Raw genomic sequence first — 27,783 nt, forward strand, 5'->3', positions numbered from 1 at the left:
TTTGTGTGGGCCGGGAAGACCCCGAGAGTGAGGAAGGGATTCTTACAGCGTATCAGGGATATGGGGGGGGCTGGCACTACCGAGCCTAAGTGAGCATTATTGGGCCGCTAATATTTCAATGGTGAGTAAGTGGTTGGGAGAGGAGGAGGGAGCGGTGTGGAAGAGATTAGAGAGGGCGTCCTGTAGGGGGACTAGCCTACAGGCTATGGTGACAACCCCATTGCCGTTCTCACCGAGGAACTACACCACAAGCCCGGTGGTGGTGGCTACACTGAAGATTTGGGGACAGTGGAGACGGCATAGGGGAAAGACTGGAGCCTTGGGGGGGTCCCCGATAAGAAACAACCATAGGTTTGCCCCGGGGGGAATGGATGGGGGATATGGAATGTGGCAAAGAGCAGGAATAACGCAACTGAAAGATCTGTTTGTGGATGGGAAGTTTGCGAGTCTGGGAGCGCTGACCGAGAAATATGGGTTGCCCCAAGGGAATGCATTCAGGTATATGCAACTGAGGGCTTTTGCGAGGCAACAGGTGAGGGAATTCCCGCAGCTCCCGACACAAGAGGTGCAGGACAGAGTGATCTCAAAGACATGGGTGGGGGATGGTAAGGTGTCAGATATATATAGGGAAATGAGGGACGAAGGGGAGACTATGGTAGATGAACTAAAAGGGAAATGGGAAGAAGAGCTGGGGGAGGAGATCGAGGAGGGGCTGTGGGCAGATGCCCTAAGCAGGGTAAACTCGTCGTCTTCGTGTGCCAGGCTAAGCCTGATTCAGTTTAAGGTATTACACAGGGCGCATATGACTGGAGCACGGCTCAGTAAATTTTTTGGGGTGGAAGATAGGTGCGCGAGGTGCTCGAGAAGCCCAGCGAATCATACCCATATGTTTTGGTCATGCCCGGCACTACAGGGGTTTTGGATGGGGGTGACAAAGGTGCTTTCAAAAGTAGTGGGGGTCCGGGTCGAACCAAGCTGGGGGTTGGCTATATTTGGGGTTGCACAAGAGCCGGGAGTGCAGGAGGCGAGAGAGGCCGATGTTTTGGCCTTTGCGTCCCTAGTAGCCCGGCGCAGGATATTGTTAATGTGGAAAGAAGCCAAGCCCCCGGGGGTGGAGACCTGGATAAATGACATGGCAGGGTTTATAAAGCTAGAGCAGATTAAGTTCGTTCTAAGGGGGTCGGCTCAAGGGTTCACCAGGCGGTGGCAACCGTTCGTCGAATACCTCGCAGAAAGATAGATGGAATGGAAAAAAGGCAGCAGCAGCAGCCCAGGATCGGGGGGGGGAAAGGAACCAGAAGGACTCTCAGGGTTGTTAATATATACTGTATAATATGTATAGGTCGTTGCGACAGATAATTATATATTGGACTGTTAAATTATATTTTTGGAGAGTGTTACTTGTGATAAGGCAGTTGCCAATTAGGGTTAGTTTTCATTTGTTATTTATTATTTATTCATTTTTTGCTTATAAAATAGGTCATTGTTATTTGTGTTGTTATAATATTGTGTAAAGGATGCACAATGTACTGTGTTGGTTGACCAAAAATTTTCAATAAAATATTTATTAAAAAAAAAAGGCAAATGTAGGCCTTTATAATAAGATGATTTGAGTACAGGAGTAAAGATGTTTTACTACAATTATATAAAGGCTTGGTGAGATCCCGCCTGAAAAATGGGTATACAGCTTTGGTCTCCTTACCTCAGGAAGTAAATACCTGCCATAGTGGGAATGTAATGAGGTTCACTAAATTAATTCCTTGGACGGAGGGATTGTCCTCCGAGGAAAGATTAAACAGGCTGGGCCTTTATTCCCTGGAGTTTAGATTGAGAAGTGATCTCATTCAGACTTACAAAATTCTCACTGGGCTCGACAGGGTAGATGCAGGAAGGATGTTTCCCTCGGCTGGGGTGGTGGTCGAGAAGCAGGGGACCAACTCAGAATAAGGGGCAGGCCATTTAGCACTGAGAGGAAGAAGAATTTCTTCACTCAGAAAGTGGAATTCTCTTCCCAAGATTGTTGTGGCTCAGTCTTTGAGAATGTTCAGGACTGAGATTGATAGATTTTGACATATTTAAAACTTAAGCTATATGGGGATAGTGCTTGAAAACTGTGCTGAAGTAGAAGATCAGCCATGATCGCATGGAATGGCAGAGCAGGCTTGATAGGCTGAATGGCCTGCCACTGCCACTGTTTCCATTTGTCTATTGTTTTTACCTGATTTTTATATTACAAATTGCACTTCTTAGCCTAGCACTAACGGGCTGGTTGAAAAGGAGGAAATACAGCTGGAAAATGTTTCACCCGGATTTGAGTCGTTCAATAGCTTTGTCTAAAAAAGCAGTACGTGTCCAAATTGGAGTGGAATTTTTTCAAATCTTCGTGATAAATTTGCATATTAGCCAAACCAATGCAAGACATTTGAGTTTAGGCAGAATTCATAAATTTGCAGGAAATAAGCACAAGGTCTGCAGTCTGAATGTTACAGTCACTCTTCAGTCAGCACACAGCCATTCTCTTAACACAAGGTGGTGTAAACATTTACCTCCCATTCCATTGCACCTTCATGGGTGGCACAGTGATTAGCACTGATGTCTCACAGTGCCAGGGACCCGGGTTAGATTCCAGCATAGGGTGACTGTGTGGAGTTTGCACATTCTCCCTGTGTCTGTGTGGGTTTCCTCCGGGTACTCCGGGATCCTCCCACAGTCCAAAGATCTGAAGGTTAAGTGGATTGGCCATGCTAAAATTGTCCCTTAGCGTCCACAGACGTGCAGGTTGGCTGCGGCTGCAGGGAGTGAGCCAGGGTAGGTTGCTCTTTCGGAGGGTCGGTGCAGACTCAATGGCCTCCTTGATTCAGTGATCCCCGGGTAAATATGATTTAGCTGAGACTGTAATTAGGGATGCATGCCAATAGTTTACCAGTCTTGTTTTCCCTTGTTGAATAGGTTTGGAGTGATCCCACAATCCAATCCTCCCAAACAACTCAAACTGAAATCATGGCCTGTCCAGTCACAATTTCTAAGATGCATTGCCCCCCTGTTGGAGGTGTACTGTCAAAAGATCCCTCTTAAAGAAGGGCAGACCAAAGCACTGGACCATTCCTGCTCAGTAATACTTTTGCCAGTTGAACTCTCTGTTTGAAGCCAGTTTTGTGATTTACTGGGAAAAGCATCTTCAGTTGGGGGAAAAAAATGAACATTGTAACTTTTGTCTACAATTGATTTTTTAAAATGTACTTGCAAAATAATTCTGCCAAACCCAACATTAGTCAGTTGGATTGCCTGCCTGGACTTCAATAACTTAGCCAGTCTTGTTACTAGTATTAGGGTGTATTTCTGTTCTAGATCCATCAGGCAATAAACTTGTATATTTTAAATTCACTTTGCATTCTCTTCTATCATAGCTTTCTATCAAATTTCAGTAAGGAATGGCGGTTAATGACAATGAACAGTGCTCTGGGGAAGATCTGAACACATAGTGAAAATACATAAGTGAGAGGAGAATCAGACTGAGATCAATCAAACTCAGCCATGGCTACACAGAAAATAAGACTAAGGCACCATCTCCCAATAAAGAACTGCAGCTTTCCTCAAAATCAACCACGTTCCCAAGTTCCAAACTAGGAATCTCCTATTTTCCGACATTATTTTGGGAATATGATCATTTTAGTTCAAATCAGTCAATAAGCAATAAGGATGGCTAAATGAAATAGATGCACAGAACTTGTGCTTCATTAACAAGTCAAATGTTTACTTACGAAACCATTTCTGGGATATCTTGTTCCGTTTTGAAACGTCCAGACCACAAGAGAAGCTTTTTATCTAATGTCGAAGGTATTCGGCCTTGAAGTTTGTACGCAGAACAAGCTTTAAGAAATGCAAGTGCAGTTAGAAGTAAAGGTAGACTGAACAACCCACACAATCAATTAATCAAGTTAGGACCACGTGTCTCTGATTTGGCCCACATCCCTCAGTCACCAAACCTGACTCCAAAGTACAGTCACTGGCATTGGTGCTTTTGGGCCTTTGTTAGTTGAACTAATCACTGAGCTGCCCCAGTGTCACCTGACAAAATTCAACATTGCAAAGGCTCATTTTGGCTCTCCACCAGTATAATACAAGTGACTCTAACAAACTGAAAGCAAGCTTACCAGTTAAATCTGAATGTAATTTGCAATGTTTTTAGGACATGTTACCTGCAGAGCTCGCAAGTTGTGGCAGATGCCCACATCTGTGGGCATTGCATGCTCCCTCCACTAGACTTCCCAGGCTGAGATAAGACCTTGGAAGAGAGGCAGGCAGCCAACCACAAATATCCACCCCACACTGAACCACCCTCCATGGGCCGTACGCATCCGGGAATCTCCTGGGACAGGTGGCCATTGTCTGGGTTCCTGAGAGGCATCGGGTGTTGTTGCCAAACTGGGCTTCTGAAATCAAGAGCTATGTTGGCTCGTTATCAACTAAAGACACATGGGAGTCGAGCATTTCAAAGCCCCTGGTCATGAAGCTCAAGAAAAGGCTTACAGATGGAAGGAGCGATCTTTCCTAGCTTACAGAGCAATGCTCAGAGAACATTGGAGCAGAACCTGGAAATGAGAAAGTCATTTGGGAGATAAAATAGCCAATTACAATAATATTTCCCTCAGTGAAGAGATTTTCCTTCCTAAAAATTGTAACTTTTCTCACACTTCAAATTATAGAATCAAGCAGCACAGAGAGGTTAGGTAGTTTATCCTGACTGTGCTGGCGTTTTGAAAGGCTTACCCAATTAGAGCAACTCCCTTACTCTTTCCCCATAGCCTTGCATTTTTTTTCTTTCTAAGTATAGATCCAACCGCCTTCTGAAAGCTACTATCAGATGTTTCTCTTGCCTTGCAGGCATTGCATTCCACATCTTAACAATTCTCTGTGTTCGAAAGAAATTCTCTGAATCTCTCCCCCCCCCCCCCCTGGCTTTTTGCCAATTATTTTCAATCCATGTCCTCCTGCCTGTGGTATACCATAAACTTTCAGCTTTCAAATGCTTTCAGCCTGAACAAAAACAGGCAATATATCAGACGATGCAGGGAGCCGAGAATGGTTGGGTATAGTCTGCGTGAGTCATACTATCTGTCGTCTAATGTGTCTAACAAAAGGTTGAGGCAATCACTTTCAGAGAATGTTGAAACATGTTCACCACTGCTCAACCCTCAAGCCTAATTCTGCTTTTGCAACAGTCATCCCACTTTCGCCAGCAAAGTTTAATTGAAGTTCCTCCAAACTTTATAGATCCTACATGCTGATTAACATTTAATACCTGCACCAATCACCATCTGTCTTTGCGAATTGACCACTTGGTACTTCTAATGAAACCATCATATTTCTTTGTAACAGACTGCAGCGTCAAATCATCGTGCAGGGCTGAGGCAGGAAGAAGGGGCAGATTGCTCTCGAAACTTCCGCGGATAGTTTTCTTAGTCTCATTGTCCATTCACTGTCAAGTTGAGGTTTTGGTGTATTCCAAAGTGCTCGCTATTTTTTCGACTTGTAATAAAGCTCTTGGGCAGCACGGTAGCATAATGGTTAGCACAATTGCTTCACAGCTCCAGGGTCCCAGGTTCGATTTCTGGCTTGGGTCACTGTCTGTGCGGAGTCTGCACGTTCTCCCAGTGTGTGCGTGGGTTTCCTCCGGGTGCTCCGGTTTCCTCCCACAGTCCAAAGATGTGCAGGTTAGGTGGATTGTCTATGCTAAATTGCCCTTAGTGTCCAAAATTGCCCTTAGTGTTGGGTGGGGTTACTGGGTTAATGGGATAGGGTGGAGGTGTGGGCTTGGGGAGGGTGCTCTTTCCAAGCGCCAGTGTAAACTCGATGGGCCGAATGGCCTCCTTCTGCACTGTAAATTCTATAAAGGTGTCTTGGAACGGGAAAAATAAATGTTACGAGTTGCCAGACTTGAGAAAATATAAATTACTTTCTAAATTAGGATGATAAATTTAGGATGAGGGGTGGGTGTATTAATCCACAGGATGCAGGGGTTCCGTCACCACACCAATATTTGTTTGCAATATGTTATATACAAGAGCAGCTCCAAACAGTGCTGTTAGCATCCCAGTTAAGACTGCCTCACAAAGCCTACACAGGTGCTTATATGGGCCCCCTCAATGAGCTATCATTGAGGGAGCTCATACTCCAATTGGCTAACCAATAATGCAAATTGGAGATCATTAAACCACCCCCCCCCCCCCCCCCCCCCCGGAAGGTCAGAGGAATTCCTGCCAGCTGGCATTCCTCTGAGCTTCTTCCTGCTCCTCCTGTCCGGGTCTGTCACCTCTGTGTCGTCCGCCGGGTTATTCTCCGAAGTGGGTGGGGTGTACCTTATAGGTGCCTGTCTTTTCCTTGACAACCTCCTTGGAAGTTGGACTTCCTCCTCCTCGGGGAGAGGTGTCGCGGTGGCCTCGTCGAACGTGTCCATCTCAGACTCTGACGACTGGATGACGGGGTCTGGAGAAATTGCTCGGGGCTGGGGTGTGGGTATCTTTCCCGTCTGAGCTATCCCAGCTTGAGGCGGTCCTGCTTCGACTGCCTCCAGGTGTGGTTCCGCTGCCCTTATTTGGTCTAGGTGTTTCTTCAGCACCTTACCACCTATCGAAACTTTATATGATATGGGCCCTGTTTGGGACTCTACCGTGCCTTTGACCCACGTTGGTCCATTCCCATAATTCTTGACTCAAACCGGTGCCCCCACCTGGAAATGTCTCTGCTGCTGACTATTATCATGCCCCTGCGTTGGACCTCCTGTTGTTTCTCCACTTTCCCCGTTAAATTTGGGAAAAGGAGACTGTGCCTCGTTCGCAGCCGCCTTCCCATTAAGAGTTCAGCTGGCGGTATGCCCATTGTGGAATGCGGTGTGGTCCTGTAATTAAACAGTCAGCGGGAGAGCTTTGTGTCCATTGACGCTGCCGGCTGCTTCTGGAGTCCCGCTTTTAGTGTCTGGACCGCTCTCTCTGCCAGGCCATTGGACGCTGCATGGTAAGGGGCCGTTTTGATGTGGCGGACTCCATTTCTCTTTAGGAATTTTCCAAATTCCCCACTTGTGAATGCCGTTCCGTTGTCCGACACCAATACCTCCGGAAGTCCATGTGTTGCAAATGTGGCCCTGAGCTTTTCAATTGTCGATGCTGTGCTTGCCGCGTTTACCCGGTGGACGTCCAACCATTTGGAGTGGGCGTCCACTATCACCAAAAATATTGCGCCCATGAAAGGGCCGGTGCGGTCAATATGCAGGTGGGTCCGTGGTCTGCCTGGCCATTCCCACAGGTGAAATGACACAGCTGGTGGCACTCTTTGCCCCTGTTGGCACTCCTGGCACCGACGTACCAAGGCTGCTATGTCTGTGTCCAATCCTGGCCACCAAATGTAGCTTTGAGCTAGCATCTTCATTTTAGACACCCCTGGGTGTCCGTGATGTAACTCAGTTATGATTGCCGACGGCCCTGAGCTGGGACTATTACCCGGGCTCCCCATAATAGGATACCGTCTTCTACTGTTATTTGGTCCCTTCTGCTCCAGTATGGGTGCATCTGGGGCTCCACTGGTCTCTCCAGTTCCCCTGTTAGCAGTAAATGCTTCATCTTGGCTAAAACTGGGTCTTTTTGCGTCCACAACCGAATATGTTGTGCGTCCACTGGTAGGGTGTCCAAAAAATTTAGAGTCATTACTGTCTCCTCTACTTTCGGTATTAGCGGCAGGGTGTCTGGGAGGGGGAAGTCTGCTCAAAGCATCTGCATTTGCTACTCGCGTTCCCAGTCTGTGCTCCCGAACGTATCTATACGCCGCCAGTAGCAACGCCCAGCGTTGGATTCTAGCTGATGCAATCGGGGGTATTGACTGGTCTTCTTTTAATAACGGCTTATGATCCGTCACTATGGTGAATTTCCGCCCGTTCAGATACTGGTGAAATTTATTTACTGCAAATATCACCGCCAGTCCTTCCTTCTCGATTTGGGCGTACTTTCTCTCAGCCATCGCCAAGGTCCTCGAAGCATAGGCTATTGGCCGTTCTTCCACATTCCTTCCTCTATGGGCTAAGACGGCTCCTACCCCGTAAGGTGTTGCGTCACACGTGACCACCAACTCCTTCCTTGGGTCATAATGCTCTGGGACATTTTCGGATGACAGCAGTTCCTTAATGTCCCTAAATGCTCGGTTTTGGCGGGCGGACCATTTCCATTCTTGTCCCTTTTTTAGTAGCTGGTGGAGGGGTTCTAGGATGGACGCCCTATTTTCAATAAATTTGCCATAATATGTTACCAATCCTAGAAATGATCGTAGCTCCTGGACCGTGGTGGGAGCTGGGGCTTCTTTTATTGCCCTTACTCGGTCTTCCAATGGGTGTAAGCCCGACTCGTCTACTTTATATCCCAGGGTACGTCACTTGAGGGGCCAGAAAAACACATTTTTCTCTTTTCAGCCGTATGCCTGCCTTTGCGAAACGCCTGAGCACTTCCTCCAGGTTCCTTAAGTGTTCCCTGTTTGTCCTACCCGTGATTAAGACATCGTCCAAATAAATCGTCACCTGCGGTAGTCCCTGCAGAATATTTTCCATCGTACGCTGGAATATAACGCAGGCTGATGACACTCCGAAGGGTAGTCTAGTATAACGAAAAAGTCCCTTCAGGATGTTGATCGTAGCGAACTTCTGGGAGTCCTTGTCCAATTTTAACTGCAGGTAGGCGTGGCTCATGTCCAGTTTCGTGAACAAACGCCCACCTGCCAATTTGGCATATAGGTCGTCTATTTTCGGGATCGGGTATTTGTCCAGTAGTGCGTATTTGTTTACCATCTGTTTGAAATCTCCACAGAGACGTATCGAGCCGTCTGGCTTCAAAATTGGTACCACCGGCCCTGCCCATTCCGAGAACTGTACTGGTCTGATAATGCCGTTGCGCCGTAACCCTTCTATTTCGACATCTACTTTCTTCCTTAATGCAAAAGGTACCAGCTTGGCCTTACAAAATTTCGGAAGGGCTTCTGGGTCCACGTGCAAGGTTGCTTTGGCGCCTATAATTTCCCCCAAACCTTCTTGGAAGACCTCTGTGTATTTTTGGAGTACTCCACTCAACTGCCCGCTTCCACTCTGGAAAATTTTCATCCAATCTAAGTTTAGGTCTTTCAGCCAGTTCTGTCCTATTAAGTTCGGTCCGGAGCCCTCTACTATCGTCAATGGTAATCTGAGCAATTGTTTGTCATATTCCACGGGTACACGAGTCGTGCCTAGAACTTCCAGGGGTTCCCCCGTGTAGGTTTTAAGTTTCGTCGATGTTTTTGTTCGGGTTAGTGGCTGGAGTCCATCTTTGATTTTTTAAAAATGCTGCCACTCCCATTACTGATACGGCCGCACCCATGTCTTTTTCCATTATTGTCGGCCGACCGTTCACCCGTGGGGTAATCTTAATAGGTTCTGCTTTCTTCGTCGCAATATTATATAACTGTTCCCCTTCAGAGGAGGATGGGGCATCTAGGTTGTGTACTTCCCTGCGTCCCCACTTGCTATTCCTCTTTTGCCACCTCCTTCTAGGGTTTCTATCACGGTTACCCCACTCTGTCTGGTGCCAGAAACGGTCCTTCTCTGTTGGGGGCGCCTCAGCCGGTAGTTCCTTCTATCTCCAGTTAGTCCTAGCAGACTTGGGGGCAGTTCTGGGGTTTTCCTTTGGCCCTCTGTTCCTCAGGCTTTTCCTGAGAGCAGCTATCTGGTAGCTGGACCCATTGTGGTAGTCCCTCTCCCAGGTATCTACCTCCATTGGCGTGCCCTGTAGTTCCTGCGCCCCACTTGCTGCCTTTTCTAGGGACAGTGCGAGCTGTAACGCCCACCTGCAGTCTAGCTGCGTTTCCGCCAACAGGCGCTTCGGTATTTGGAGGTCATTTATGCCACACACTAACCGGTCCCGAAGCATTTCATTTAGCGTCGGGCAGAACTCACATTTTTCCGCCAGCCTTCTCAGGCGGGTCAAGAAATTCGTGACTGACTCTGTCTTCCTGCTTCGTTGTGTAGAATCTGTACCTACGCAAAATGAGGGGTGGTTTTGGGTCATAGTGCTCTTCCACCAATTTTGTCAATTCTTGGAAAGGTATTGTGTCCGCCGTATCGGGATAAGTTAGACTACGTATAATGGCGAAGGCTGAGGGTCCGCACGCCGACAGCAGTATAACCCGTTTCCTTCCGTCCTCCGTTATCTCATTGGCCTGGAAAAGTAACACATTCTCTCCACATACTGGGACCAGTCCTCATTAGTCGGATTGAATGCATCCAACTTCCCAAAACGAGGCATTTTTGAAAGAGCAAGGCTTACCCTCCGAGTGCGGCAGCTGGTCTCCGCAAGGTTCTTTGTTTACCTCGTCGCCACTGTAATAATCCATAGGAAGCAGGGGTTCCGTCACCACACCAGTATTTATTTGCAATAAGTTATATACAAGAGCAGCTCCAAACAGTGCTGCTCACATTCCAGTCAACTTAAGACTGCCTCACAAAGGCTACACAGGTGCTGAAATGGGCCCCCTCAATAAGCTATCATTGAGGGAGCTCATACTCCAATTGGCCAACCAATAATGCCAATTGGAGGTCATTACAGGTGGTTCAACCATCGGGAAAACAGGAAGATGCCTGGGTGTCCCTAGCACCGAATTCTTAGCATTTCCCACCACATCATTCGGCTAGAATATAAGGATTTTTCTTCATAATGAAGAAGGGGAAAAGGTGAAAGAGAGAAGCTCGGGGACAGGAGATAGGAAAGGAGCTGGATGGGAAGGGGTAGAGAGAGGGGGGAAAGGGGGAGTGGATGGAGAGGGAGGAGGAGGAGGATGGAGAGGGAGGGAGGGAGGGAGGGAGGGGCTGGTTTAGCACAGTGGGCTAAATAGCTGGCTTTTAAAGCAGGCCAGCAGCGCGGGTTCAATTCCCGTACCAGCCTCCCCGAACAGGTGCCGCAATGTGGCGACTAGGGGCTTTTCACAGTAACTTCATTTGAAGCCTACTTGTGACAATAAAGCTATTTTCAATCAGATAGCTGGAAGTGGGAAATACAGTAGAAAGTCAGAGAGAGAGAGGAAATTGGAAAATGCAAAAGACAGAGACAGGGAAAGGGGAATTATTATTCAGCTCTGTGGAAGTTGGGGTGGGTATGTTTTAAGCATGCTTTCCCACATTCCAGAAGACTTTCAAGGCAAGGTTGAAACTTTGGACTTTGGGGTGGCACGGTGGCACAATGGTTAGTAGTGCTCCCGCCTAGCACCGGGGACCGGGGTTAAAAAGGTTAGGTGGGGTTATGGGTTTACAGGGATCGGGCGCTCTTTCAGAGTGTCGGTGCAGACTCGATGGACCTAATGGTCTCCTTCTGCTCTATATTCTATGAATGTCACAAGTGTACAACTTCTCATATTATTAAGCAAAGAACTTGACAATCCCTCTACGAGGTTCACGCACAGGAAGTGGTTCAGTCAGGGGAGGCAGTATAAATATCAGCACAATTGTGCAGAACAGGAAGAATGGTGTCAGATGAAGCAATAGATCTTTCCTGTCAGTCTTTGTTCGTATATTTGAAATGCTGTGAATTCCAGTCCTGGTACCGAGCCTCACAATATGCTACATGGGTTGGAGTTCAGGGTTTCGAAAACGTGACTCCAATTTTCTCACCCACACACAGCATGACTAGGACCTTTGAACTGACAGCCAAAGCTCCTGGTTTTAGCCTATTAGGTTGCCCAGCCAATGTGGGGAAATGAAGCAAGACTGACTAGCTGGATCCTGCCAGTGTCCCTCCCAGAACAAATCCTGGACTTAAAACGTATCCATCATCATTTCAGTGGTTGGGTGGTGATTACCCTACCCCATGTTAGTGCGTCAGTAATACCTAAACAATTCATATCTCCAGTTTGGATTTGTTTCTGTGCGTGCATGTGTATTCATGCCTGTGCGTGCATGTGTTCATGTGTTTGTGTGTACGTCTGTACCTGTGTATCTGTTTTTCGGTATGTGTGTTTGTGTCAGTACCTGCGTCTCTTTTTGAGTATGTGTGTGTCGCTGTGTATCTGTTTTTCAATGTGTGTCTGTGTGTGTATTTGTGTGTGTGCCTGTGGATCTGTTTATCGTGTATGTCTGTGCCGATAGTATGTGTGTATGTTTGTGTCTGAAGCTGTGTATGTTAGGTGAATTGGACAGTCTAAATTCTCCCTCAGTGTACCCGAACAGGGGCTGGAATGTGGCGACTGGGGGATTTTCACAGTAACTTCATTGCAGTGTTAATGTAAGCCTACTTGTGACGCTAACAAAGATCATTATTATTATGATGATTATTTCCAGTGTACCACTGTGTATGTGTATTTGTGTGTACCTGTGTCTCTGTTTATCAGTGTGTGTGCGTGTTTGTGCCTGCGTATCTGTTTTTGAGTGAGTGTGTGTGTATCTGTACCTGTGTATGTTTTTGAGTGTGTATATATCTGCCTGTTTTTGAACATGAATGCATTTTTTTGTGTGTTTGTGTCTTACCTGTGTATAGTTTTGTGCGTGGATGTGTGTTTGTGCCTGTGTATCCGTTTTTCAATGTGTGTGCATTTGTGACTGTACCTGTGTGTCAGTTTTGAGTGGGTGTGCTACTAAACAAGAAATGTGATTCCCAAGCTACTGTGGAAGAAGCCTGAAAGACCCATCATCTGAAGCAAAGACTCTTTCCTCTTACATTTACATTTCTTTCCTTCCCCCCGTGTGTGTTTCTGGTTTGTGTGTGAAGATAGAGGGTAGAGGGATGCAAATTACAGTCGGAGTTAGGTACTTACTAATATTTAACGAACTGTACCTGTTGCGTATTTCACAATTATTCTTGTTATAAATAAATTGGAATGGTGTTTCAATGTACAAACCTGGTGACTGTAATTGTTGGGCAGCCAAGCACCAAAGATTTCGGGAATTTTTATAAGAATTATTGGTTAATTCACTTGTGTTGTGAATCCAGGGCATGTGGAGCTGGAATTGACCGTGCACATGCCCAGGGTGTTGTAACACGACCTGTGTATCTGTTTTATGTGTGTGCATGTTTGAACCTGTGTATCTATTTTTCAATGTGTGTGCGTGTTTGAACCTGTGTACCCGTGTTTCAGTATGTGTGTGTATTGTCGATCCTCCCAGAGATAAATAAAATCATAGGGGTATTAAAAATCCTTTGTATTAACACATTTATTTATTAATTATTTTCAGAGATGGGGAAAAATGACTATTTGACTGACAGGTAAGTAGGAACTAATTTGTGAACAAAGAGATTGCTCATTTGCCTATTGGGAAAGGGGTGCATTCAGGGGTGGACATGTGTGTGTGTACTTGTGCATCTGTTTTACAGTGTGTGTGTGAGTGCTTGTGACTGTACCTGTGTATCTGTTTCTTGAATATGTGTTTATCTATATCTGCATACCTGTTTTTGAGTGTGTGTGTGACTGTAACTGTGCATCTGTTGAGTATGTGTGTGTTTGTCTATGTCTATTCTGTTTTTAGTATGTGTGTGTATCTCTGCATGTTTTTCAGTGTGTGTTTGTGCCTGTACCTGTGTATCTGTTTTTGAGTGTGTGTGTGTTTGTGTGTGTGTACCTGTGTATCTGTTTTTGAGTGTGTGTGTGTTTGTGCCTGTACCTGTATATCTGTTTTTGAGTGTGTGTACCTGTGTATCTGTTTTTGAGTGTGTGTTTGTGTGTGTACCTGTGTATCTGTTTTTGAGTGTGTGTTTGTGTGTGTACCTGTGTATCTGTTTTTGAGTGTGTGTGTGTGTTTGTGTGTGTACCTGTGCATCTGTTTTATAGTTTGTGTGTTTGTGACTGTAACTGGGAAAGAGGTGCATTCAGGGGTGGACATCTCTGTTGGAATTGTGGGTGGAGTGTTTGGAGGAGGGATGTTATTTGTCTAATTGGACCTTTAGAGTATATCTATGCATGTAGTTTGGATGTGTGTGGAGGGGGTGCGGTGATGTGTGTGGGGGTGTTCTGGTGTGTGAGTTTGGGTGGAGGTGTGGTGATGTGTGTGTGTGGTGGTGTGTGTGTGGGTGGGGATGCGGTGGTGTGTGTGTGGGTGTTCTGGTGTGTGAGTTTGGGTGGGGGTGTGATGATGTGTGTGTGTGTGGTGGTGTATGAGTGTGGGTGGGGATACGGTGGTGTGTGTGGGTGGGGGTACGGTGAAGTGTGGTTATGTGTAAGTGTGGGTGGGGGGTGGTGGTTTGTGGTGTGTGGGTGGGGGTGTGGTGGCGTGTGTGTGTGTGTGTGTGTGTAAGTGTGGGTGGCGGTGCGGTGTGTGCGTGGGTGAGGATAAGGTGGTGTGTGGGTGGGGGTTTATGTGAGTGTGGGTGGGGGGGGGTGAGTGTGGCTGGGGGTGTGGTGGTGGTATGTGAATGTGGGTGGGGGGTGGTGAATGTGTGTAGATGGTGGTGGTGTGTGTGGGTGGGGGGGTGATGATGTGTGGCTGGGGGTGTGGTGGTTTGTGTGAATGTAGGTGGGGGTGTGTAAGATTGTGGATGCTGGTGTGTGAGTGTGGGTATGTGAGTGTGTGTGTGTGGGGTGTGTGTGATTGTGTGTGGGGTGTGTGAGTGTGGGTGGGGGTGTGTGTGTGGGGGGGTGAGTATGTGTAGGTGGTGATGTGAAAGTGTGTGGGGTGTGTGTAGGTGGTGGTGTGTGAGTGTGGGGTGAGTGTGTGTGTAGGTGCTGGTGTGTGGGTGTGTGAGTGTAGGTGGGGTGTGAGTGTGTGTGTGTATAGGTGGTGGTGTGTGAGTGTAGGTGGGGGGGTGTGAGTGTGGGGTGTGAGTGTATGTAGGTGGTGGGGTGTGACTGTGGGTGGGGAGTGTGAGTGTGTGTGTAGGTGGTGGTGTGAGTGTGGGTGGGGATGTGAATGTGGTGGGGTTACGGTGGTGTAAGTGTGGTGGGGGTGCAGTGGTGTATGTGTCTACGTGGGTTGGTGGGGGTGTTTGGGAATAGGGTGGGTGGTGTGTATGTTGGGAATTTCAGAATAGAACTGATTGGGCTCATCTCCAATATCGCCCACTCTTCCACTGCACATGTGAAGGTAACTGGAGATCTAAATATGTCATTCCCAGGTTCATAACTCAAGATTGGTCAGTTTGGTGAGATAGTGGGCATTACCTTCACACCCCTCACTGTGTCCCTACATTGAGAGGTGAGAGGGGCTGGGAGGAAGCAGTCAGTACAGGGATCCCCTGTGGTCGTTTCCCTTAGTAACAAGTATACCGCTTTGGATACTGTTGGCGGGGGGGGGGGGGGGGGGAGAAACTTACCAGGGGTAAGCCATGGGGTACAGGTCTCTGGCACAGAGTCTATCCCTGTTGCTCAGAAGGGAAGGGGGGAGAGGAGTAGAGCATTAGTCATTGGAGACTCCATAGTTAGGGGGATAGATAGGAGATTCTGTGGGAACGAGAGAGAGACTCGCGGTTGGTGTGTTGCCTCCCAGGTGCCAGGGTGCGTGATGTCTCGGATCATGTTTTCGGGATCCTTAAGGGGGAGGGGGAGCAGCCCCAAGGTGTGGTCCACATAGGTACCAATGACATAGGTAGGAAAAGGGATAGGGATGTAAGGCAGGAATTCAGGGAGCTAGGGTGGAAACTTAGAGACAGGACAAACAGAGTTATTATCTCTGGGTTGTTACCCGTGCCACGTGATAGTGAGACGAAGAATAGGGAAAGAGAGGAGTTGGACACGTGGCTACAGGGATGGTGCAGGAGGGGGGGGGTTTCAGATTTCTGGATAATTGGGGCTCATTCTGGGGTCGGTGGGACCTCTACAAACGGGATGGTCTACACCTGGACCAGAGGGGTACCAATATCCTGGGGGGGAAATTTGCTAATGCTCTACGGGAGGGTTTAAACTAGTTCAGCAGGGACTTGGGAACCTGAATTGTAGTTCCAGTATACAGGAGGTTGATAGTAGTGAGGTCATGAGTAAGGTTTCAAAGTTGCAGGAGTGTACCGGCAGGCAGGAAGGTGGTTTAAAGTGTGTCTTCTTCAATGCCATGAGCATCCGGAATGAGGTGGGTGAACATGCGGCATGGGTTGGTACCTAGGACTTCGATGTTGTGGCCATTTCAGAGACATGAATAGAGCAGGGACAGGAATGGTTGTTGCAGGTGCCGGGGTTTCGATATTTCAGTAAGCTCAAGGAAGGTGGTAAAAGAGGGGGAGGGGTGGCATTGTTCGTCAAGGGCAGTATTACGGTGGCAGAAAGGACGTGTGATGAGCACTCGTCTACTGAGGTGGTATGGGCTGAGGTTAGAAACAGGAAAGGAGAGGTCACCCTGTTAGGGGTTTCCTATTGGCCTCCGAAAAGTTCCAGAGATGTAGAGGAAAGGATTGCAAAGATGATTCTGGATAGGAGCGAAAATAACAGGGTAGTTGTTATGGGGACTTTAACTTTCCAAATATTGACTGGAAACGCTTTAGATGGTCTGGTTTTGTCCAATGTGTGCAGGAGGGTTTTCTGACACAGTATATAGATAGGCCAACGAGAGGCGAGGTCATACTGGGTTTGGTACTGGGTAATGAACCAGGACAGGTGTTAGATTTGGAGGTAGGTGAGCACTTTGGTGATAGTGACCACAATTCCATTACGTTTACTTTAGTGATGGAAAGGGATAGGTATATACCGCAGGGCAAGAGTTATATCTAGGGGAAAGGCAATTATGATGCTATGAGGCAAGACTTAGGATGCATCGGATGGAGAGGAAAACTGCAGGGGATGGGCACAATGGAAATGTGGAGCTTGTTCAAGGAACAACTACTGCGTGTCCTTGATAAGCATGTACCTGTCAGGCAGGGAGGAAGTGGTTGAGCAAGGGAACCGTGGTTTACGAAAGCAGTCAAAACACTTGTCAAGAGGAAGAAGGAGGCTTATGTAAAGATGAGACATGAAGGTTCAGTTAGGGCGCTCGAGAGTTACAAGTTAGCTAAGAAGGACCTAAAGAGAGAGCTAAGAAGAGCCGGGGGGGACATGAGAAGTCTTTGGAAGGTAGGATCCAGGATAACCCTAAAGCTTTCTATAGATATGTCAGGAATAAACGAATGACTAGGGTAAGAGTAGGGCCAGTCAAGGACAGTAGTGGGAAGTTGTGCTTGGAGTCCGAGGAGATAGGAGAGGTGCTAAATGAATATGTTCCGTCAGTATTCACACAGGAAAAAGACAGTGTCGTCGAGGAGAATACTGAGATTCAGGCTACTAGACTAGAAGGGCTTGAGGTTCATAAGAAGGAGGTGTTAGCAATTCTGGAAAGTGTGAAAATAGATAAGTCCCATGGGCCGGATGGGATTTATCCTAGGATTCTCTGGGAAGCTAGGGAGGAGATTGCTGAGCCTTTGGCTTTGATCTTTAAGTCATCTTTGTCTACAGGAATAGTGCCAGAAGATTGGAGGATAGCAAATGTTGTCCCCTTGTTCAACAAGGGGAGTAGAGACAACCCCAGTAACTATAGACCAGTGAGCCTTACTTCTGTTGTGGGCAAAATCTTGTAAAGGTTTATAAGAGATAGGATGTATAATCATCTGGAAAGGAATAATTTGATTAGAGATAGTCAACACGGTTTTGTGAAGGGTAGGTCGTGCCTCACAAACCTTATTGAGTTCTTTGAGAAGGTGACCAAACAGATGGATGAGGGTAAAGCAGTTGATGTGGTGTATATGGATTTCAGTAAAGCGCTTGATAAGGTTCCCCAAGGTAGGCTACTGCAGAAAATATGGAGGCATGGGATTCATGGTGATTTAACAGTTTGCATCAGAAATTGGCTCGCTGGAAGAAGACAAAGGGTGGTGGTTGATGGGAAATGTTCAGACTGGAGTCCAGTTACTAGTGGTGTACCACAAGGATCTATTTTGGGGCCACTGCTGTTTGTCATTTTTATAAATGACCTGGAGGAGGGCGTAGAAGGATGGATGAGTAAATTTGCAGATGACACTAAAGTCGGTGGAGTTGTGGACAGTGTGGAAGGATGTTACAAGTTACAGAGGGACATAGATAAGCTGCAGCGCTGGTCTGAGAGGTGGCAAATGGAGTTTAATACAGAAAAGTGTGAGGTGATTCATTTTGGAAGGAATAACAGGAAGACAGAGTACTGGCTAATGGTAAGATTCTTGGCAGTGTGAATGAGCAGAGAGATCTCGGTGTCCATATACATAGATCCCTGAAAATTGCCACCCAGGTTGAGAGGGTTGTTAAGAAGGCGTACGGTGTGTTAGCTTTTATTGGTAGAGGGATTGAGTTTCGGAGCCATGAGGTTATGTTGCAGCTGTACAAAACTCTGGTGCGGCCGCATTTGGAGTATTGCGTGCAATTCTGGTCGCCGCATTATAGGAAGGATGTGGAAGCATTGGAAAGGGTGCAGAGGAGATTTACCAGAATGTTGCCTGGTATGGAGGGAAGATCTTATGAGGAAAGGCTGAGGGACTTGAGGCTGTTTTCGTTAGAGAGCAGGTTAAGAGGTGACTTAATTGAGGCATACAAGATGATCAGAGGATTGGTTCGGGTGGACAGTGAGAACCTTTTTCCTCGGATGGTGATGTCTAGCACGAGGGGACATAGCTTTACATTGAGGGGAGATAGACATAGGACAGATGTCAGAGGTAGGTTATTTACTCATAGAGTAGTAAGGGTGTGGAATGCCCTGCCTGCAACAATAGTGGACTCGCCAACACTAGGGGCATTCAAATGGTCATTGGATAGACATTTGGACGATAAGGGAATAGTGTAGATGGGCTTTCGAGTGGTTTCACAGGTCGGCGCAATATCGAGGGCTGAAGGGCCTGTGCTGTGCTGTAATGTTCAATGTTCTACATTCAGGGAAACTGGACAACGTGTTGTTGACTGATCCAACATTTACATTGCTGTCTTTTAAATTAATACAGCACCTGTAAAACAAGTCACTGAGGTTTTTGTTTTAGGAAAGGTCATCACATTTAGGAGGTTGGAAACATCCATTTCATTGAAATACTAACATTGAGCCCAGCTTGTTGAGTGTCACTAGGGTCCTTAATGTGGCATGAATTTAAGGAAACTATCAAAGATAGTCTGCCAGATCAGATTACCATACGTACCAGACAAAACCTGCCAAATAAATAGTGCTCATTGTACTGTTATCAGCTCATTGAAAGAGTTATCCAGTTGAAGCCACTTCCCTTCTCTTTTCCCATCATCCTGCAAATGTTGCCTGTGTGAATTTATCCAATTCCCTTTTGGAATTTTATACTGTTTTGGGCCACGTGCTGCAGGTCACAACAATTGCCTGTTTAAAAAAAGGCTCTCCAATAGCACCCCCGGCTCTTTTCCCAGGAGGAAATGTTTTGTCTAAACTCATTGGCCGGGATTTTCCAGTCGTCGGGGATTCACTTTTCCCACCGGCAGCGCACCACTGCCAGTTAGTTTAGCAGTGGCCCAGGATGGTTTCAATGGGAAATCCCATTTACAAGCAGCAGGAATTGTCCCGCCGCCAGCGAATGGCACACGGCCGGGAAATACGCGGCTGGGTGACCGGAAAGACCAGCCTATTGTCCTTACCACTGCTCCTTTTAATAATTAGGGGCCAGAATATCCTGTGTTAATGTACCTGCAGGTAAATGTAACACAACTGGCAAGAATGGATCCTTTCATAGAATCACAGAATCTCTACACTGCAGAAGGAGGCCATTCGGCCCATCAAGTCTGTACGGACCATCTGAAAGAGTTCACCATCCCTGTAAGCCCACCTAAACTGTACATCCCTTGATACTAAGGGGCAATTTAACAAGGCCAATCCACCTAACCTGCACATCTTTGAACTGGGGAAAAAACAGAGCACCCGGAGGAAATCCACACAAAACGGGGAGAAAGTGCAAACTCCATACAGTCACCCAAGGCCAGAATTGAACCCAAGTTTCTGGCGCTGTGAGGCAGTCATGCTAACCACTGCACTACTGTGACGCCTTCACGATATCCAACAGGAAGAAGCAGGAATTGTATCTTTTACCCCGCTAGCCTCTATATTCAATGGATCATTTCCCACCATTTCCGCAATTTTCAGTGTGATACTACCACCAAATACCTTTTCAGCATTTCAAAGGGACTGTTCACTCCGTCGATCTTGTTCACTCCTCAGTCACACATAAACGCCCCTCCCTTTCCTGTGGGAGCTTCTCACACAGCGCAGTAGATGCAATGCCTGCCCTTTTACCTCCTCTCTCAAGGCCCCAAGCACTCCTTCCGACTGAATGTGTACTTCTTTCAATCTAGTTGACTGTATTTGCTGCTCACAGTGTGCTGTGCTCTACATTTGGGTCACCGAAACAAATCAGGCTTTGTGCAACAGCCCCGTTCAGTCTGATAGCATAACCCGATTCTAATGAAGCTTGCCTTTTGATCTGGCACTCAACAGCCTTCCGGGCAAAACACCAAGTTAACAATTTCAGTCCATAACCACAGCCTCCATTTTGTCCCTTTGTGGGTTTGGGTTTCGTTCTCAATTTTGCTTCTGGACACCAGGTATGCATCGTCCTGTCATTCGCACTTCCTCACACACATCGTGGAGGACTCATCTGTGGGCAATGGAGTGGTTCAAAGAACAAAGTCCTGGAATCTGCTGGAAAGCCGCCAGGTTTCACTGGACTGTCCATGGGAGTTCTTTCCTTGCACCCCCCACCTACGACAGGAACAAAATTCTTGCGGAGTTGGGAAATGGCCCTTAAGTATCGCAGTTTTCTGCTTTCCACTGGGAAGGTGGCAGGCAGGCGGCTGGTACTCATCCGGATTCCTGCCCTGCACCATTCTTCCAGCTCCAGCCTGTTGGTAAAATTTCAGCCCCCCCCCTATCTTCCGTCTCTTTACCTATCTCATTCCCAGTACCTGTGGTGCTACCACACTTTTATTTAATTTCTGTTTCCCACACGACTTCCCTCTTGTCCTTTTCCACCCTCCCACCTTTCACTTGACTAAAACCTATTACATTCCTTATTTAAAAATAAATTTACAGGACCCAATTGTTATTTTTTGCAAATTAAGGGGCAATTTAGCGTGGTCAATCCACCGACCCTGCACATCTTTGGGTTGTGGGGGTGAGACTCTCGCAGACACGGGGAGAAGGTGCAAACTCCATACAGACAGTGACCTGGGGCCGGGATCCGTAGGCAGCAGTTCTAACCACTGCGCCACAGTGCAGGCCAACCCATTACATTCCTTACTTTTTTTCCCAGTTCTGATGAAAAAGTTCACCCTATTTCCTGGTACGTAGATGCCGTCAGACCAGCACATTTTTGTTTTTTTGTATTTAATCTGATACCGACTAGATGGATGATCCTTACCCAGTTGAGGTGAGCCAGCTTGTACAGTTGAGTCTGTCGCTTTAACAGCGCTGTCCTGGTTCACTTTACTGCACAGAGATCGCCTGGGGTTAGGTTTCAGCCAGGAGACCTGGGTGGGAGATCTGCCAGTGACTGCGGCTGGGATCTGGCTCCTCGCTCTCAATAAACCTCGCCACATTTTGCACTTACTCCGGGCCAGATAAGACACTCAGTGAGGTTTCACGCAGCTTGCTGCTGGTTTCAGAGTTCGGGGAAGTTCCGGACCAGGAAGAATGACTTCTCAGCAATGACGAGCGGATCTGATGCAACAACATATAAAGGAAATTCAAACTTTCTGTTGTTGCTGCTGCTGCCCTCCCCCAGCTGTCTGACTCATCTGGGGAAGAAAGCAGCAGACTTCCCAGAAAGGGGAGGCCCTCAGACTAACTGACAGTGAGCGGCCGGGATTGGAGAACTCCCTTTACCTGCTGTACGACCAGCCATTCAGGGACACTTCCCCACCCCTTTAACCGCCACCCTCCCCCAACCATCACCTCCCTCCCACTCCCCCAACCATCACCTCAAACCCCGCCCCCCTCCCCAACCATCACCTCCCTCCTCCTCCCCCAACCATCACATCCAACTCCCTCCCCAAACCATCACTCTCTCCCCAACCTTCACCTCCCTCCCCCTCCCCAACCATCACCTCTCTCCCCAACCATCACCTCTCTCCCCAACCATCACCTCCCTCCTCCTCCAACCATCACATCCAACTCCCTCCCCTCCCCCAACCATCACCTCAAACCCCGCCCCCCTCCCCAACCATCACCTCCCTCCCCTCCCCCAACCATCACCTCCAACACCCTCCCCCAACCATCACCTCCAACACCCTCATCCAGCCAGCACCTCCAACCCCCTCCCCCAACCATCACCTCCAACCCCCTCCCCCAGCTATCACCTCCAACCCCCTCACCCAACCATCACCTCAAACCCCGTCCCCCAACCATCACATCCAACACCCTCCCCAAACCATCACCTCCCTCCCCCAACCATCAACTCCCTCCCCTCCCAACCCATCACCTCCAACCCCTTCATCCAGCCAGCACCTCCAACCCCCTCCCCCAACCATCACCTCCCTCCCCCTTCCTCAACCATCAACTCAAACCCCGTCCCCCCTCCCCAACCATCACCTCCCTCCCCAACCATCACCTCCCTCCTCCTCCCATCACCTCCAACCCCCTCATCCAGCTATCACCTCCAACCCCCTCACCCAACCATCACCTCCCTCCCCCTCCCCCAACCATCACCGCCCTCCCTCCCCTAACCATCACCTCAAACCCCATCCCCCCTCCCCAACCATCACCTCCCTACCCCTCCCCAACCATCACCTCCCTCCCCAACCATCACCTCTTTCCACTCTCCCCGACCATCACCTCCAACTCCCTCCCCCAACCATCACCTCCCTCCCCCTCCCCCAACCATCACCTCCCTCCCCCTTCCCCAACCATCACCGCCCTCCCTCCCCCAACCATCACTGTAGACCTCATCCCCCCTCCTCAACCATCACCTCCCTCCCCAACCATCACCTCCCTCCTCCCCAACCATCACCTCCAACCCCCCTCCCCCAACCATCACCTCCCTCCTCCTCCCCCAACCATCACCTCCAACCCATTCCCCCGACCATCACCTCCAACCCCCTCCCCCGACCATCACCTCCAACCCCCTCCCCCAACCATCACCTCCAACCCCCCTCCCCCAACCATCACCTCCCTCCTCCTCCCCCAACCATCACCTCCAACCCATTCCCCCGACCATCACCTCCAACCCCCTCCCCCGACCATCACCTCCAACCCCCTCCCCTGACCATCACTTCCAACCCCCTCCCCCAACCATCACCTCCAACACCCTCATCCAGCCAGCACCTCCAACCCCCTCCCCCAACCATCACCTCCAACCCCCTCCCCCAGCTATCACCTCCAACCCCCTCACCCAACCATCACCTCAAACCCCGTCCCCCAACCATCACATCCAACACCCTCCCCAAACCATCACCTCCCTCCCCCAACCATCAACTCCCTCCCCTCCCAACCATCACCTCCAACCCCTTCATCCAGCCAGCACCTCCAACCCCCTCCCCCAACCATCACCTCCCTCCCCCTTCCTCAACCATCAACTCAAACCCCGTCCCCCCTCCCCAACCATCACCTCCCTCCCCAACCATCACCTCCCTCCTCCTCCCATCACCTCCAACCCCCTCATCCAGCTATCACCTCCAACCCCCTCACCCAACCATCACCTCCCTCCCCCTCCCCCAACCATCACCGCCCTCCCTCCCCTAACCATCACCTCAAACCCCATCCCCCCTCCCCAACCATCACCTCCCTACCCCTCCCCAACCATCACCTCCCTCCCCAACCATCACCTCTTTCCACTCTCCCCGACCATCACCTCCAACTCCCTCCCCCAACCATCACCTCCCTCCCCCTCCCCCAACCATCACCTCCCTCCCCCTTCCCCAACCATCACCGCCCTCCCTCCCCCAACCATCACTGTAGACCTCATCCCCCCTCCTCAACCATCACCTCCCTCCCCAACCATCACCTCCCTCCTCCCCAACCATCACCTCCAACCCCCCTCCCCCAACCATCACCTCCCTCCTCCTCCCCCAACCATCACCTCCAACCCATTCCCCCGACCATCACCTCCAACCCCCTCCCCCGACCATCACCTCCAACCCCCTCCCCTGACCATCACTTCCAACCCCCTCCCCCAACCTTTACCTCCAACCCGCTCCCCCAACCATCACCTCCCTCCTCCCCAACCATCACCTCCAACCCCCCTCCCCCAACCATCACCTCCCTCCTCCTCCCCAACCATCACCTCCAACCCACTCCCCCGACCATCACCTCCAACCCCCTCCCCCGACCATCACCTCCAACCCCCTCCCCTGACCATCACTTCCAACCCCCTCCCCCAACCATCACCTCCAACCCCCTCCCCCAACTATCACCTCCAACTCACTCCCCCAACCATCACCTCCAACCCCCTCCCCCAGCCATCAACTTCAACCCCAGCTGCCTCTCACCCTCACCTCCTTCCCTAACACGGCCACACCTCCCTGACTTCCTACCCTCTCATCCACACCTCCCCCTCTCTCCCTCCTACCCTCACCTCGCGCCCCACCATACTGACCCTCATCTCCCCGCCCATCCTCATCTCCCTCCCCACCCATCCTCATGTTCCTCCTTCACCTCTCCACCCTCCTCCATCTTCACATCCCAAATCCTCCTCCAACCTCACCTCTCCCCACCCTCCTCTGCTCTTCACCCACCATCCTCATCCCTGCACCCTTCTCATCCCACCCTTCTATGTCCACCCCCAAACTCTTCCTCATTCCCCCCCATTCTCCTCCTCCTCCTCACCCCACCTTCCTCTGCCCTCCTCACCCCCACCTTCTGCCGCGCTCACCCCATCCTCCTCTGTCACCCTCACCCTCCTCTGCTTCCCTCACTACCACCCTCTTCCACTACCCCCATCCCCACACTCCTCACCCCGCGTTCCTCACCCCCACCATCCTCCACACACCCCCATCACCCTCCACATTCCCACCATCCACCTTCCTCATTCCCACCCTTCTCCGCCCTTCACACCCCACCATCTTTCGCCCTCACCCCCACCCACCTTTGACCTCAACCCCCATCCTTCCCCCTCCCTCACCTCCCTCCCTCCCCCCTCCCCCTTGGAGTTGGAGGGACAGGGCACAAATCACAAAGGCATGGATACCAGACTGGTGCCACGAAATACAAGAATACCAGTGAGTGTTGGTGAAAGAGATTCTCACTGATCCACCATTGTTCAGGGTCTGTTGTAAAATGATCTGGCCATTTGCTGCTGCCATTATCAAAATGTTGCGCTGTTCCACAGGGGTCCAGTTATTTCAATTCTGTAAATGGGTTTAGCTAGTTAACCTGCCAACTGAACCAAACTGCATTAATATTTTAAAATGACTTCCATTTTAATAGCACTTTGTATGGCCACCGGCCGTCTCCGGACATTTTACAATCAATTAAGTACTTTTAAAAATAAATGTAGTCACAATTATAATGTAGTGAACCAATCCCCGTAGAACAAGATCCCATACGCCGCAATGTGATTGTGATGAGATCATCTGTTTTTTTAATGTTGATTAAGGGATAAATATCGGTCGGGACACCAGGGGTGACTCCTCTGTCCTGCTCGTCTTCAAAATAGTCCCAAGGGATATTTTACATTCTCCGGAGCAGGCAGCTGCAGATTTGGTTTAACATCTCATCAGAAAGGTAGTCCCTCAGACAGTGCAGCATTCCCTCGCTCCTGCACAGGTGTGTTAATTTTCTCTTGTGCTCAATCTATGGAGTGGGTCTTGAGCCTGCAACCTTGTGCTTTTGAGGCAAATAACTCCAATAGTGACTTGGATAGAAGTAAGATGCAGTCAGCAACAAACAATCATTGGGTGGCACAATGGCATAATGGTTAGCACTGCTGCCTCACAGAGCTAGATACCCAGGTTCTTGGGTAACTATCTGTCTGGAGTTTGCACATTATCCCCGTGCCTGCGTGGGTTTCCTCAGACAGTCCAAAGATGTGCAGGTTAGGTGGAATTGAGAAATTGCCTCTTAGTGTTCAAAGGTAAGGTACTCTTTCAGAGGGTCGGTATAGACTCGATCGGCAAAATGGCCTCCTCCTGCACTGTAGGAAGTCTATCGTTCTATCTAAAACTATTCATTCTCGAGCATACGAGGTCTTTGCAGAGATAGGAAGCTAGTGGGCAACAGTTTTTGGCTTATGAAAGAAGTTGAAGGGTCTCTCTAGAAACACTATAAAACACTATAAAATTACCTCACAATGACGGCAGCGAATTATAAAACATGTGTCCCACCACATACTCCTTAACTCAAATTTAATAACACCACGGAACTGAAAATTCATACACTGGGATGTGAAAATATTGGATATTTCTCACTGTACAAAAGTAATTAAATTGTCACTTTGGAAATAAGTCAGGAAAGTACACGGCAAACCTTCATGTGCAGTTAATCAGTAGCATGATTGTTAAACACTCCTGCTAGAATATCTTGTGGTGCAGTTGGTAGCGTTGTTGCCTCTGAACCAGAAGTTCCAGGATTTGATCCCATGAACCATAACTTGGCCAAAGACATTGATTATCACCTGATCGAACGGCCACGCTGCGCCTGAACAGCAGTGTACCATGGCGCAATGTAGCTAATAGAAGCCGGGAGGCCTCGCTCCCAGGATCTACCCAGCTTGCATTGCCTCGTCAGACACTTCGATGTGAACCCGGCTGACTGTGGGCAGGATCACGTTTTGACAAATCTGCATATTAGAGCAATACAGCTAGTCTCACTTTAATATGCAATTTCCTGATGCACCCGAGGCATTGGTGTCTATCCCTTTTGGCTCCGAGACCTCGGGCGAGCACTGTTCAGTACTGGTCTCCACAAATGGGGACTGTACGGAACGGCACTCATGGGTATCTCCCAGGGGATTGGAGGCACCCAGGTGGTTGCCCTTTGGGCAACCCTGGCACTGCCACCCAGGCACTGCTAGCCTGGCACCCTGACAGTGCCACCTGGGTGCCAACCTGGCACTGCCAATGGTGCTCAGGTGGCACTGCCAGCTGGAAGAGCAATGTCAGGGTACCAGGTTGCTAATGTGCCAGGCTGGCATTTTTTGTGCAGTGGAGATCGGGCCGGGGCTGTCCTGTGCGGTGTTGGGATGGTGTAGGTGGGCGGGGGCCTCCTTATAGTGAGTTGGGGCTAGGGGGAGTCGTGGGTTGTGTCGGGGCTCCAGAGATCAGGACGCCATTTTTAAATGCCGTCCCAATCTCTCACTTCACTGAGTAGTTCTGGCGAGTAGAGCTCCTCAGTGCAGAAAACTGGGCTATGTGCAGCTTTAGCTGCGAGAGCCAGGAAACACACGGCTAAACGTGCTCGATATGGGACTTTATTTACAATTAGTTAAATCGCGCCCAGTGTTTCTGGTGACAGGCTGGTGAGCTGTTCCACGAATAACTAGCTATGGGCACAGAGATAAGCATGTCTAAAAGCCTCCTAAGTCTATGAGTGTCAGATATTCGCCTCCACACAGCGCTTTGCAATGTTTGTTTGTCACAATATGTGGCATGGGTGCCAAATCCACCAGAACTCAGAATCAGACCTATTGTGAATTCCTTGAGTTGAGAAAGGCCATTTAGGGAGTGGATAGATAAGTGCTCCAGTTAATTTTCTTTATATACTTGAGACCTATGGACCTTGGCCTGTGTTAAACAGTTTAAAAGTATGTTTAATGATGTATTCAGAAGGGCTGTAAACATGTATTTCAAAATTGTGGCTTAGCAAAGGAAACAATTAGGTGAAAACAGAAAACATCCAAAAGTCATGGCACATGAAATGTCTCCTTGTTGCGCCAAAGC

At 48.9% G+C, this 27,783-nt stretch overlaps 1 protein-coding gene across 1 annotated transcript in view; it reads right to left on the reverse strand.

The window, feature by feature from the left end:
• LOC140420912 (protein FAM162B-like) overlaps positions 1-21,729 on the reverse strand; it is a 32,024-nt gene extending 10,295 nt beyond the window's left edge. Inside the window, exons 1-2 of the mRNA XM_072505058.1 lie at positions 21,333-21,729; positions 3,762-3,870 (exon numbers count right to left, since the gene is read on the reverse strand). Of these exons, the coding sequence (XP_072361159.1) occupies positions 3,762-3,870; positions 21,333-21,510 (287 nt within the window). The 5' untranslated portion in view covers positions 21,511-21,729. The remainder of the gene's footprint in view (positions 1-3,761; positions 3,871-21,332) is intronic.
• Between the last annotated feature and the right edge of the window lie 6,054 nt (positions 21,730-27,783).

The sequence above is a fragment of the Scyliorhinus torazame genome, chromosome 5 (assembly GCF_047496885.1).
Source record: "Scyliorhinus torazame isolate Kashiwa2021f chromosome 5, sScyTor2.1, whole genome shotgun sequence".
NCBI lineage: Eukaryota > Metazoa > Chordata > Chondrichthyes > Carcharhiniformes > Scyliorhinidae > Scyliorhinus > Scyliorhinus torazame.